The 13,685-nt window shown below is 36.5% G+C and overlaps 1 protein-coding gene across 1 annotated transcript in view; it reads left to right on the top strand.

The window, feature by feature from the left end:
• The window catches only part of LOC107572325 (DENN domain-containing protein 2A-like), a 24,637-nt gene extending 11,657 nt beyond the window's left edge, over positions 1-12,980 (top strand). The window contains exons 11-17 of the mRNA XM_016258754.1: positions 6,393-6,533; positions 6,660-6,808; positions 9,988-10,165; positions 10,947-10,988; positions 11,104-11,209; positions 12,466-12,741; positions 12,841-12,980. Coding sequence (XP_016114240.1) covers positions 6,393-6,533; positions 6,660-6,808; positions 9,988-10,165; positions 10,947-10,988; positions 11,104-11,209; positions 12,466-12,741; positions 12,841-12,968 — 1,020 coding nt within the window. The 3' untranslated portion in view covers positions 12,969-12,980. The remainder of the gene's footprint in view (positions 1-6,392; positions 6,534-6,659; positions 6,809-9,987; positions 10,166-10,946; positions 10,989-11,103; positions 11,210-12,465; positions 12,742-12,840) is intronic.
• The last annotated feature ends 705 nt before the right edge of the window (positions 12,981-13,685 follow it).

Raw genomic sequence — 13,685 nt, 5'->3', positions numbered from 1 at the left:
AAGTGAAGTGAAGTGACATGTGGCCAAGTATGGTGACCCATACTTGGAATTAGTGCTCTGCATTTACCCATCCAAAGTGCACACACACAGCAGTGAACACACACACCGTGAACACACACCCGGAGCAGTGGGCAGCCATTTTTTGCTGCGGCGCCCGGGGAGCAGTTGGGGGTTCGGTGCCTTGCTCAAGGGCACCTCAGTCGTGGTATTGAAGGTGGGAGAGAGCGCTGTACATTCACTCCCCCCACCTACAATCCCTGCCGGTACGAGACTCGAACCCACAGCCTTTGGGTTATGAGTCCGACTCTCTAACCATTAGGCCACGACTTCCCCCCCTTAGAGGGCGCTGTTGAACTACTTGTAATAAAATTTAAGTAAAATACACAAATAACATTAAGATTGTTTTTCTGATTAAATAAAGCAGTAATTGATGTCATAAAAATTTAATTTAAAGGTCAGAAGATATAGCTTACATGAATAAAAATCACAAACAAGACACTTGTAAATTAAATAATATATATATATATATATATATATACAGAGTTATTCGTTAATGTGTAATATGTTTTTTTTTCAAACAGATTATGAAAATTTAAATGCAAGGAGCTCTAAAAGATTTTCAGAATTTGTACAACTCTTTTGCTTTAGACCATCTACAAATGTTAAATATTGAAATAAAATGTTAAAGATTGCTTTATAGTTGCTTTATAGTAATTTTCAAAGCTTCCAATGTACTCTCATTATAAAATAACTTCATTGTTTATTTAATTCTCAAAAGTAAGTTTTTGTTAAAAACTAATCAAAATTTAAATTTATTTATTTATAATCTCTGTACAGAAGAGACTTGGTGTTGTTTCCAAACAAAAGGAAATATATCGGTATCGGCTATCGGCCAAAATTAGTTGAAAAATATCGACATATCGGATATCGGCAAAAATCCAATATCGTGCATCCCTAATTGTAATCCATCGCAACTGCAGCATGTTGTAAGACAACATCTGTATTGCAAACTGTATTGCTCTTATTGTTGTTTTTAGCGTAGACATACCAGCATAACGTCATTGGCATATAAACCAATGTAGATATTGAGTAAAATGAAAGAGCGCCATGGACACTCAAATCTGAATTGAGCAGTTGCAGTCAATCATTTAGATCGGATTCCAATCAGATATGAATAAAAATCGGATTTGGACTGACAGTCTGAACATCTTAATTTGGTTTTTCATCTCTCAATATGGTTTGAGACCCATTTTTTTATGTAAATCTGAGATTTTTTTACTTGTTTTATCATCTGCCAGTTGTAAAACATCTCTCCTTAACAAGACAAATGAATTAAGGCTTGATTGAAATAAAATGCTGCAATGCTAATCAATGTTTAGCATTAGGATTTTGAAAAGTGGCTAAGCAAGCACCACTAATAATCTTGTATATATCTGTATATATTTTCCCTCCCAAAGACCCTCCATCGAAGGAGAACCCATATGAAGACATAGAGTTGGAAAGTCGCTGTCTTGGGAGCAAGTATCCCATTCCTGACACCCCATCCAAGGTATTCATACTGCATTCCTGATTAATTGTTTCCATGAGTTCTCCATATGTATCAGCATAGACTACTGACATTTAGAGCTTTTTTCCCCCCAAAATTCAATATTTCACATACTTGAGGCCCGTTGACACCAAGGACGATAACTACAATGATAGCTATAAAGTTTTAATAATCATTCTAATTCTATGAGGATAGCGAAGTCTGAAGTCCACAACTATAACGATAACGACACAGAGGAACGATATCATTGGAATCAGTTTCAGAAAGATTTTTTTCACAGCTGATGGATGATAAAAACATTGACAAGCCAATCAGAATCCATCCTGCTTTAAAGAGCTTGAGCATACTTAGAATAAACAGAATGGTATCGTGTGTTGATGTATATGCTAATATAGTTATAATTATAATTGTATATCGTTCTTGGTGTAAACGGGCCTTTATACATGAAAAAAACAAATCTATATATGGGCTACTTTTCAGCCTCTTTTATTATGTTGAAAAGAGCAGCTAGTACATTCTGCAAAACATCTACTTTTGTGTCCCATGGAAGATTGAAAGTCATACAAGTTTGGAATGACATGATGACAACGTTAGCAATTGACTCTGAATTATTTGTTTTCATTGACAGCTCCCCTCCAAGCCTGGTTCCTTCAGGCAGAATTCAGAGCGACGTAGTTTCAAGCTATTGGAACTGCGCAAGACCGGCAGAGATGGCGGCATCGCGTCCCCGTCACGGGTCAGCCCTCCATCAACACCCAGCAGCCCGGATGACACCCCGTGTCTGTCGGGGGAGCCTTACAACCGACGGCGGAGGAAAATCCCAAAGGTACTGTCAAAATAGGGGCCCAGTCGGTGTAATCCTTGACTTATCAGTGACTTATGGTTCTGGTCTGCCGCTGACTGAGACACTGGCCCTTCGGCATCCTTCCACTGCTAATAAAAATACAAGAAAAATGTGACAGGCGGATGAGACACCTAAGAATAATCTGAAAAATGGAGGAAAAAGTCATTTCCTTCAGAACTCCTTTGCGAAAGACTTGGAAGGGCTGTCTCTGATAAAGCAACAGCCATGACTGTTTTCTTTTTCAACAGATGGTGCAGAAAATCAACGGCATCTTTGAGGCCCGAAGGGGAAAGAAGAGGATGAAAAGGGTCTCGCAGTCAACCGAGTCCAGTTCAGGAAGAGGTTTGTGAGGGCAACATTATATGTTAGCTAAATTTAGACCTACTTTTTCCTGTTTAAAGGAATAGTGCATCCAGGTTGCTCATCCTTGTCATTTTCTTTTTCATTTAATTGATTACATGCATATATATATAATTTGTGAATTTGTATTTATTCTGTTTGTTAATTTATGTTCCATTCCATTGCACAACCCAGAAAATTGGTTTGTACTCTTTTCCCCCGTTTTTTAATTTTATTGAATACAAATTTATAATTTTTTTTATATTTTATGTAATTATTTATTTATTTTAAATACATGTTTTTATATAAAAATAGTCTGTATGCATTGCATGTCTCTTGGATAATAGTGTGATGACCGTATTTGTTGCATCTAGAGAGTTACAGCCTAATCCACGTGCATTGCATTGTGGGACAGTCCGGGCCCGAGCCACATGTGCATCCACTTAGCTTTATGGACACGTTTACAGTTTTGGGTCAGTTGCGCTTGACCCATTTTTCCAAGGATGATAGAATTATGTTACGTTATAGGATACACATGTGCATCCAAGCATGAAATATGTCTCTGTGAATACCTGCATACTGATTCTCTAGTGACCTTTGACCTCTCTCTCTCTTCTCCGGTATAGTGACGGACGAAAACAGCGAGTCTGAAAGTGACACAGAGGAGAAACTTAAGGGTAAGATGTCCTTCAGGCCTTAACGTCTACGGCTTAATGTCAGATACCACTGAATTTCAAGTTTACATTAAAGTCCGTGTAAAGCAATGTGTTTTATGTGTTTAGAAACAATTCTCTGAACTGCCTTTACACAGACTTTAAAGGAATAGTTCAACCAAAATGAAAATGTACTCACCCTCAGGCCATCCAAGATGAAGGTGAGTTTGTTTCTTCATCAGATTTGGAGAAATGTAGCATTGCATCACTCGCTCACCAATGGATGTGAATGGGTGCCGTCAGAATGAGAGTCCAAACAGCTGATAAAAACATCACAATAATCCACACCACTCCAGTCCATCAGTTAATGTCTTGTGAAGCCAAAAGCTGCGTGTTTGTAAGAAGCAAATCCATCATTAAGACATTTTACCTTCAATTTGTTTCTTCTGGCCAAAATATGAGTCCATAGTTCATAATAACAATAACACGTTCTCCTGTTGTCCAACCTACATATTTGTTTAGAACTGTTTTGGCTTGTAAACAGTGTTTGATCTGAGCATATTTCTCTCCTGATTCAGATGAGACGACGTTTTCACTGAAGAAAGCAGTATTATTGATCGAGGACGTATATTAATCGAAAGTGATGGTTTGAAGTTAAAAACGCCTTAATGATGGATTTGCTTCTTACAAACACGCAGCTTTTGGCTTCACAAGATGTTAACTGATGGACTGGAGTGCTGTGGATTATTGTGATGTTTTTATCAGCTGTTTGGACTCTCATTCTGACGGCACCCATTCACATCCATTGGTGAGCAAGTGATGCAGAGCAACATTTCTCCAAATCTGATGAAGAAACAAACTCATCGACATCTTGGATGACCTTTTCAGTAAATTTTAATTTGTGCGTGAACTGTTCTTTTAATATAGTTACAATGAATTCTATGGGGAAAGACGTCATTCTTTTCTGTTTATCCTTCCTCATCATCATCATCATCTGTTTTAGCTCACAGTCAGAGATTAGTGTCGGTCCAGTCTATGTTGAGGCAAACCGGTCGATATCGCACTCTGGAGAGAGACTTGATGGAACTTCAGGAGAGGAAGTTGTTTGAGTACTTCTTGGTTGTGGCTCTTCATAAGACCAAAGCAGGCGTCCCGTATTTACCAGAAGTCACTCAGCAGTTCCCTCTCAAGGTACAAACATTTTTCTTCCAACAGCATGTACTACAGAACAAATATGATCTATTTGGGCCTAAAAGATCAGCAGGAGACGTTCATGCATCTGTGTTCCTGATTTTTTCCCCCTCGTTAGTTGGAACGAAGCTTCAAGTTCATGCGAGAGGCTGAAGACCAGCTGAAAGTCATTCCGCAGTTCTGTTTCCCTGACGCTAAAGACTGGGCACCTGTGGACAATTTCCCCAGGTATCTTATCCACATGGTTTACAGCCCCACAAATCAACCTCTTTTTGTGCTGTCTGGGAATCATTTGCTCATTGGAGTTGAATTGAATCTGTTCTTTATAGTGAAACATTCTCGTTTGTCTTAACCGGAGAAGATGGGAGCCGAAGATTTGGCTACTGTCGACGTTTACTGGTGAGCTGCTCTTTATTTCTCATTTTGCAGAAAACATTCATTCAAAATAATGAGATTTACTACAGGCTGGATATTTATTACCAAACATGTATGAAATATGAATGGGCTTTGAAATGAAATATATGCTGCCTATTTTGTTTTAAAAAGCAATGTTTCAAATTGTAGCATTTTACATTTTTGTCACATATTGTTGTAAATTACTCTACAAACACACACCTTTGTGTACGTCTGTGTGCTGCTCGGCAGCTACTTTGTTGCAACCACAACTGTTTCTGAGGAGCTACATTGTTTGGTGGAAGAATACTGTTTTTATTAATATCATTACACTTTATTTGCTGTTTTATTTTGTGAAAACTAACTACGTATATGCAATAACCGTTTTATAAAAGCAATTTTATTGCTCTGTTTATTTATAGCCCAGCGGTAAAGGAAGGCGTCTACCTGAAGTCTACTGCATTGTGAGCAGACTGGGCTGTTTTGAGCTGTTCTCTAAGGTAATTCATCTGACCTTTGAACTCTTCATCAGGCTCGGTGTGCATCTGTCATCTTGTGCTGCTCTGTGTTGGTGCTTTTGTCAGTATGCAAATATCCTCAAAATATCCAAAATTTGGCTGCAAAGAATGTTGACTGATTTTTGTCAAGCAGAACATCCTTGTTGGTCCTGAAACAAGATTCCTATCAAGAACCTAGATATGAAGGATAGGGAAAGGGGTGAGGGTTAGACTAAAGGGGTTCTTATCAACCTGTCAATTCCCTCTGATGGTTAGTCAGGACTTGGTGTGTTTAATATGTTGATTCCGGAAGTAGATTCAGGAACTGCTTTTTTAAAATTTTATTATATTTTATTTTTATTTAAATAATTTTTTAGTGGCCTCTTACCCTAAAGACATGCTTTTTATATTTGTTAATTATTTTATTTTATATATTTTAATTAATTATTTTTTTTTCATTTTATTTTATTTTATTATATATATTTTCCATTTTATTTTATTTATTTTTGTTTTGTTTTGTAATCAACATTACGCCCTAAAGGGGGCCTCTTACCCTAAAGACATGCTTTTAAAATTTATTTAATTTTATTCATTTCTTTTCATTTCGTTTTTTTTTTTTTTTTTTTTTTCAATTAATTAATTCTTATTACAATGATAAAAAGTTAAATGTATTATTATATTTTTTAATTTATTTATTTTTATTCTGAACTATGTTAAATAGTGCATGGATGATGGGCAAAAAATTAATTAAAAAATATTTTTAGTACAGTGATAAACTGACAATAATTATTGTTATTCTCATTGGTATTATTATTATATTTATTTATTTTGAATAACGTGTAAGGGGCAAAAATGAATAAAAGAGTGGTTAAACAAACCCCTGTAGATTCAGGACATCAAAATCACGACAAAATGTCTGTCTGATGTAGATCCTGGATGAGGTAGAGAAGCGACGAGCCATGTCCCCAGCTCTGGTCCAGCCTTTTATGAGAGGAATAATGGAGGCTCCGTTCCCAGCGCCGGGCAGAACCATCAGCATTAAGAACTTTCTGCCGGGTTCAGGAACAGAGGTCAGTATATAAAAGGCCTTGCAAGTGGCTGAAAATAATTTCTGGAATTCTACATTGAACGTTTCGACTTGACAGATGAGTCTCAAAGTTAGTCGCGTTTCTCTCTCTCTCTCTCTTCTTCCGTAGGTGATAGAATTATGTCGGCCTTCAGATTCCCGTCTGGAGCATGTGGATTTCGAGTGTTTGTTTTCCTCTCTGAGCTTGCGTCTGCTTCTGCGGGTGTTTGCTTCTCTTCTGCTGGAGCGAAGGGTCATCTTCACCGCGGATAAACTCAGGTATGACCCTTTTACACCTGCTGCCACTTCCAATAATGTTTTCAGTATCTCAACCAGCGATATAACCGAGTTTAGAACCCTTGCTTTGATACAGAGGTTGATTGACAGGCGAGTAGGCGGTGCTTGTTCCGGATGTCCACTTGTGTAAATGGTCAAATAAATAAACGTGTGTTTGTGCGTGAACCCAAAAGAGGACAAGGGAAGAATGAAAAGATATGACACGGCAAGAGGGGAAAAAGTGCAGCTTGTGGAACCGTTTTTCACAGCTCAAGACAGATATGGAAAAAATGCTGCTGTGTTATATAGTCGCCTTGGGAACAAAAGTCAACCCCAGTGTTTAGTTTTTTTTTCTACGGAAAAAGCTGAGAGACTAGCGCTCACATGACGTTCTGGGCCTGTAACGAGAGCCGGGTCTCTTCTTAGGGATCATCAAAGCAGCATCCTCCCTAAAAAGAGCATTTGAGATGGTGTTGAGCAAGATGAGCTGGTGAAATATATCTCCTCCCACAGCTGATGGACACAGGAAGAGATCTCTGACACAAGAATCGTATTGTGTGTCGTCCCTCAAATAAATCTGTGTCCTAATAAGTAAAGATTGAGTTTTAGTGGATGGAAACAGCTCTTCACAGACTGAAGACATCAAGATTACAGAGCAAAAATAGCTGTTAAAAAAATAAGAAATAAAATAATGCATTCAGTGAATACAAGTGAAAATGTTACACACTGCCATTAACATTTTTATTTTTAATAATTAATTTTTTATTACAATGATAAACTGATAATAATGATTGTTTTTCTCATTGTTATTATTATTGTTATTACTTTGAACAATGTTTAATAACAATTAAATTAGATTTAATAATTTTATTTGAATTTATTTTATATTTATTTGAATATTTATTTTATAGCCATGATAAACTGATAATAATTATTGTTGATTGTTCTTATTGTTCTTGTTGTTATTATTGCTTCCAATCTGCTAATGGAAAAATATTATATTAAAACAATTTTTATTATTATTTCAATTAATTAATTCTTATTACAATGATAAAAAGTTAAATGTATTATTATATTTTTTAATTTATTTATTTTTATTCTGAACTATGTTAAATAGTGCATGGATGATGGGCAAAAAATTAATTAAAAAATATTTTTAGTACAGTGATAAACTGACAATAATTATTGTTATTCTCATTGGTATTATTATTATATTTATTTATTTTGAATAACGTGTAAGGGGCAAAAATGAATAAAAGAGTGGTTAAACAAACCCCTGTAGATTCAGGACATCAAAATCACGACAAAATGTCTGTCTGATGTAGATCCTGGATGAGGTAGAGAAGCGACGAGCCATGTCCCCAGCTCTGGTCCAGCCTTTTATGAGAGGAATAATGGAGGCTCCGTTCCCAGCGCCGGGCAGAACCATCAGCATTAAGAACTTTCTGCCGGGTTCAGGAACAGAGGTCAGTATAAAAAGGCCTTGCAAGTGGCTGAAAATAATTTCTGGAATTCTACATTGAACGTTTCGACTTGACAGATGAGTCTCAAAGTTAGTCGCGTTTCTCTCTCTCTCTCTCTTCTTCCGTAGGTGATAGAATTATGTCGGCCTTCAGATTCCCGTCTGGAGCATGTGGATTTCGAGTGTTTGTTTTCCTCTCTGAGCTTGCGTCTGCTTCTGCGGGTGTTTGCTTCTCTTCTGCTGGAGCGAAGGGTCATCTTCACCGCGGATAAACTCAGGTATGACCCTTTTACACCTGCTGCCACTTCCAATAATGTTTTCAGTATCTCAACCAGCGATATAACCGAGTTTAGAACCCTTGCTTTGATACAGAGGTTGATTGACAGGCGAGTAGGCGGTGCTTGTTCCGGATGTCCACTTGTGTAAATGGTCAAATAAATAAACGTGTGTTTGTGCGTGAACCCAAAAGAGGACAAGGGAAGAATGAAAAGATATGACACGGCAAGAGGGGAAAAAGTGCAGCTTGTGGAACCGTTTTTCACAGCTCAAGACAGATATGGAAAAAATGCTGCTGTGTTATATAGTCGCCTTGGGAACAAAAGTCAACCCCAGTGTTTAGTTTTTTTTTCTACGGAAAAAGCTGAGAGACTAGCGCTCACATGACGTTCTGGGCCTGTAACGAGAGCCGGGTCTCTTCTTAGGGATCATCAAAGCAGCATCCTCCCTAAAAAGAGCATTTGAGATGGTGTTGAGCAAGATGAGCTGGTGAAATATATCTCCTCCCACAGCTGATGGACACAGGAAGAGATCTCTGACACAAGAATCGTATTGTGTGTCGTCCCTCAAATAAATCTGTGTCCTAATAAGTAAAGATTGAGTTTTAGTGGATGGAAACAGCTCTTCACAGACTGAAGACATCAAGATTACAGAGCAAAAATAGCTGTTAAAAAAATAAGAAATAAAATAATGCATTCAGTGAATACAAGTGAAAATGTTACACACTGCCATTAAAATTTTTATTTTTAATAATTTATTTTTTATTACAATGATAAACTGATAATAATGATTGTTATTATTATTGTTATTACTTTGAACAATGTTTAATAACAATTAAATTAGATTTAATAATTTTATTTGAATTTATTTTATATTTATTTGAATATTTATTTTATAGCCATGATAAACTGATAATAATTATTGTTGATTGTTCTTATTGTTCTTGGTGTTATTATTGCTTCCAATCTGCTAATGGAAAAATATTATATTTACATTTTTTTTATTATTAATTTTTTAATCTTAATGGGTGACTTAATGAATCATATTTCACTCCAAAATCATTTAGCAATTATTTTTGCTAATATCCTCCATTTCCAATTAAATATTTTCTTCATAGTTTTTGTTTGTCAATTAAATCGTTTCTTCACATTATTATTATTTTTTTATTAAAATATTCATTTTTTTGTGCAGTAATGAAAATGTGCTCAGTGAAATGTCACAATGCAAAAATCATAATTGTCCTAAAATAGCTTTTTATACAAAATATCCTGTGTTATTTCTTGTATTGTTTAATTCTGCAGCATTTAAAGGTATTCAAAGAATGAGCAATGACAAACACTAAAGCCAGCTTTAGCAAACAGCACTGATTGATTCTTCTTTGCTGCTATCTGCTGGTGTAAATGTGTCAGCACAGTCATGATTAGCTCTGACTCTTTCTCTTTAGCACCCTCTCTAAATGTTGTCATGCCATGGTGGCTCTGCTGTACCCATTCACCTGGCAGCACACGTACATCCCGGTCCTGCCGCCGTCCATGATGGACATCGTCTGTACACCGACCCCCTTCATAGTCGGGCTGCTCTCCAGCTCTCTGGCCCGTCTCAAAGAGCTCCCGCTAGAGGAGGTGAGACACCACGAATGCATTCAATAGTACACAATTTCTGCAGTATGTCAGTATGTAAGACTGTATGAATTAATAATCATTAACATATACGTGTATATATATATATATATTACAAAATTTACTTTCTACTGTATTATTATTTAATAGTAAGTGTGACAGTATGCAGGTCCCCATACTAGGCCACACATCCTTCCCTTCCCTTCCATAATGTTAACAATTTATTAAATATTATTTAAATACATTTTTAGCATTCTTTAACCGTTTTATTTATGCTTTTAACAGTTTGATCAAATAATGAGTCAAAACATAGATTGCAATTGCATTGCATTGTGGGAGTATTCCATGCACTTCTCTGGTTGTATACTGCACGTTTTGGCAGATGCACAGCCTGCGTACTGCTAAAGTAATACAGTCGATATGGTAGTATGCTGTTAGGAACATAGCCAGAGAATATCTCCGAAGCTACTTTGACCTGTGACCTCTTGAATGTTACACCTCATTATGACTAATGTGGGAAGGAAACAAGACCAATAAAGTCTAGGATGCAGTGTTAATATTCTATATATACATACTTTTACGAATAGACAAAAGAACCGGATTGGGCTCTTTAACAGGGAAGATCAGAGGCTGGACACATTTCTAATATTTCTCTCTGAGCACTTGCTGTTCAGGTGGGCAGCCCTGACCTCTGACCTCTTCACATTAGCTGCGATAGGGAGAAAAGGCTGAGATCGCCAGTGCAGGAGGAAATGACGTCACTGTGTCCTCTGCTCTCTTTCAGGTCCTGGTGGTCGACCTTGGGAACAGTCGTTTCCTGCGACAGGTACGGTACTCGATGGCTGCTGAATGCAGTTTTTGTCTTATCTTTTTTAATTTAGGCTGGTTCTGTGTTTCAGTGATGAAGCGAAGCAAGTCTGTGTTTGTGTTTTCTGTTTCAGATGGACGACGAGGATTCAGTTCTGCCTCATAAACTCCAGGCTGCTCTCGAACACGTTCTAGAACGGAGGAAGGAACTGGCGTGTGACGTGGCAGATCATCCAAACGGTAATTTACCGTCTGATCCGTTATATTCAGGGATGAAAAAAAGGCCTAATATTAGCTGATGATGCTGAGTTCAAAAACATCAATAAAAACTTTCCATCATGTTTTTATTTTTTTTACAAAATAAGAGTGATTTGGTAATACTTTACTTAAAGATTATAAATATAATTCAATGTATGATCTCATGAAAAATTGTAACCACAGTTAAAATTCATTATAATACTTATCTATTCATTGTTACGCCTTTAGAAAGTATAATGCATTAAAACTCATGACAAATAAAACTTCAAATAATTTACTGCATTTTAACTTTGGCTATTTATGAAAACATAATGCATTACATTGTACATTATGAATACCTTTATAATGCATTGCACATATATTATTATACAAGGCTTTTAGTGTTACCGAAGATTTTTGAAATGATATATATATATATATATATATATTTATCCTTTAATGCGCTTGTCAACAGTGTTATTTTAGTACCATTAAGATGCTATTATAGTTTTTTGTTTTCATTTTAGTTTTAGTTAAAATTGTAGTAATTTTGTTGTGTTTTTTAGTAGTTTATTTTATATATGTCTATATAGTTTTTATAAATTTTTATTTTAGTTTTGGTTATTTTACTACATCAAGTTAAACTAAATTAAACTGAGAAATGTTGCCTTGGCATCTAGCTGAAATAAAAAGATTATTTAATTTAATTTAATTTTTAAGTAACAAAATTTGGTTTTAAAAACAGTTTTGCTTTCAGTTTTAGTTAACTATAATTGTCAAAATAACAAAAGCAGTCAAATTTCAAAAGTTTTGGCTTTAATGACAAGTATTCAGTATTTATCATTTAACTTACAATCAGCAAAGGAGTGGGAAAATATGTTCTGATGCTCTGTTTAATGTCAAAGAACTTTGCAAAATAAGCCTTTTTCCACAAAATCTGTCATTTTCTGTGGCTGTTTGGATGCAGAAAACATCCAGCTCTTGTTTGCATCACTGGCCGTAATTTTAACCTTGAAATCAGGATTAGGCATAAAATAATATCACGCAAATGTGCTGAGAATTGAACAAATAGTTGTGATCTGACTCAGATGAAGACAGCAATCATGTTTTTCTGCTGATTAAGGGAGGATACAAGACTTCTTCAGCTTACAAATATTCAGCAAATATGATGCAGGGCGGTGGAATGTGAAAGGATTTGGATTGGATCAGGTGTGATGATTTTTTTCATGGACTAGTTTTCATTTCATTTTCCTCATTAGAGCCCAGTTCTCTGAGCAGTGTGGTGTCAGAGGCGTTTGTGCGGTTCTTCGTGGAGATTGTGGGTCATTACTCGCTCTTTATGGGCGGCAGTGACCGTGATGAAGAATCCTCTGCCTCGTCTTCCTCCTCTCCGACTCCTTCGTCCTTCCAGCGCGAGGCGTTTCGTAAAGCCGTGTCCTCCAAGAGCCTGCGCAGATTCCTGGAGGTCTTCATGGAGACGCAGATGTTTGCGGGCTTTGTGCAGGAAAGAGAGATTCGGAGGCAGGGCCTGAAAGGTTTGAATCTTGGGAAATACAATTTATATGTGAGGATTTGTAAACCGTTTATAGTGTTTTATAGTAGTGTTTAACAGCCTTTTTTTTTTTTTTGAACAGGTTTGTTTGAGATGAGGGCTCAGGATTACCTCGATTCTCTGCCAGGCAGTGAGAACAGAGGCGTCAACAAGTTCCTCAAAGGTTTAGGTAATGCAGATCTTAATCAAAGAATCAAATCAAAGAATTAGGGCATGCTTGGAATGACATACCGTTTCTGCAGTATATGCATATCTTTTCTATATATAGAATATCCTGATCAGCCTGGCTGGAAATTTAGAACTGATTCTTATTCGGGACCTGTTAAAAATTCTATTTAGTATTTTCACATTCTGGACAAAGTTTTGATTGAATAAATTGTATTAAGCACACGCACGCACGCACGCACACACACAGACACACACACACACACACACACACACACACACACACACAGACACACACACACACACATGCACACACACACACAGACACACACACACACACACACACCCCCCCACACACACACAGACACAGACACAGACACAGACACAGACACAGACACAGACACAGACACACACACACACGCACGCACACACACAGACACACAGACACACAGACACAGACACAGACACAGACACAGACACAGACACACAGACACAGACACAGACACACGCAATATATATATATATATATTTATCAGCTTTAATGCGCTTGTCAACAGTGTTATTTTAGTACCATTAAGATGCTATTATAGTTTTTTGTTTTCATTTTAGTTTTAGTTAAAATTGTAGTAATTTTGTTGTGTTTTTTAGTAGTTTATTTTATATATGTCTATATAGTTTTTATAAATTTTTATTTTAGTTTTGGTTATTTTACTACATCAAGTTAAACTAAATTAAACTGAGAAATGTTGCCTTGGCATCTAG

The sequence above is a fragment of the Sinocyclocheilus grahami genome, unplaced genomic scaffold (genome assembly GCF_001515645.1).
Source record: "Sinocyclocheilus grahami isolate Dianchi unplaced genomic scaffold, SAMN03320097.WGS_v1.1 scaffold1735.1, whole genome shotgun sequence".
Classification (NCBI taxonomy): domain Eukaryota; kingdom Metazoa; phylum Chordata; class Actinopteri; order Cypriniformes; family Cyprinidae; genus Sinocyclocheilus; species Sinocyclocheilus grahami.
This window is presented reverse-complemented; position numbering and strand designations above follow the sequence as displayed.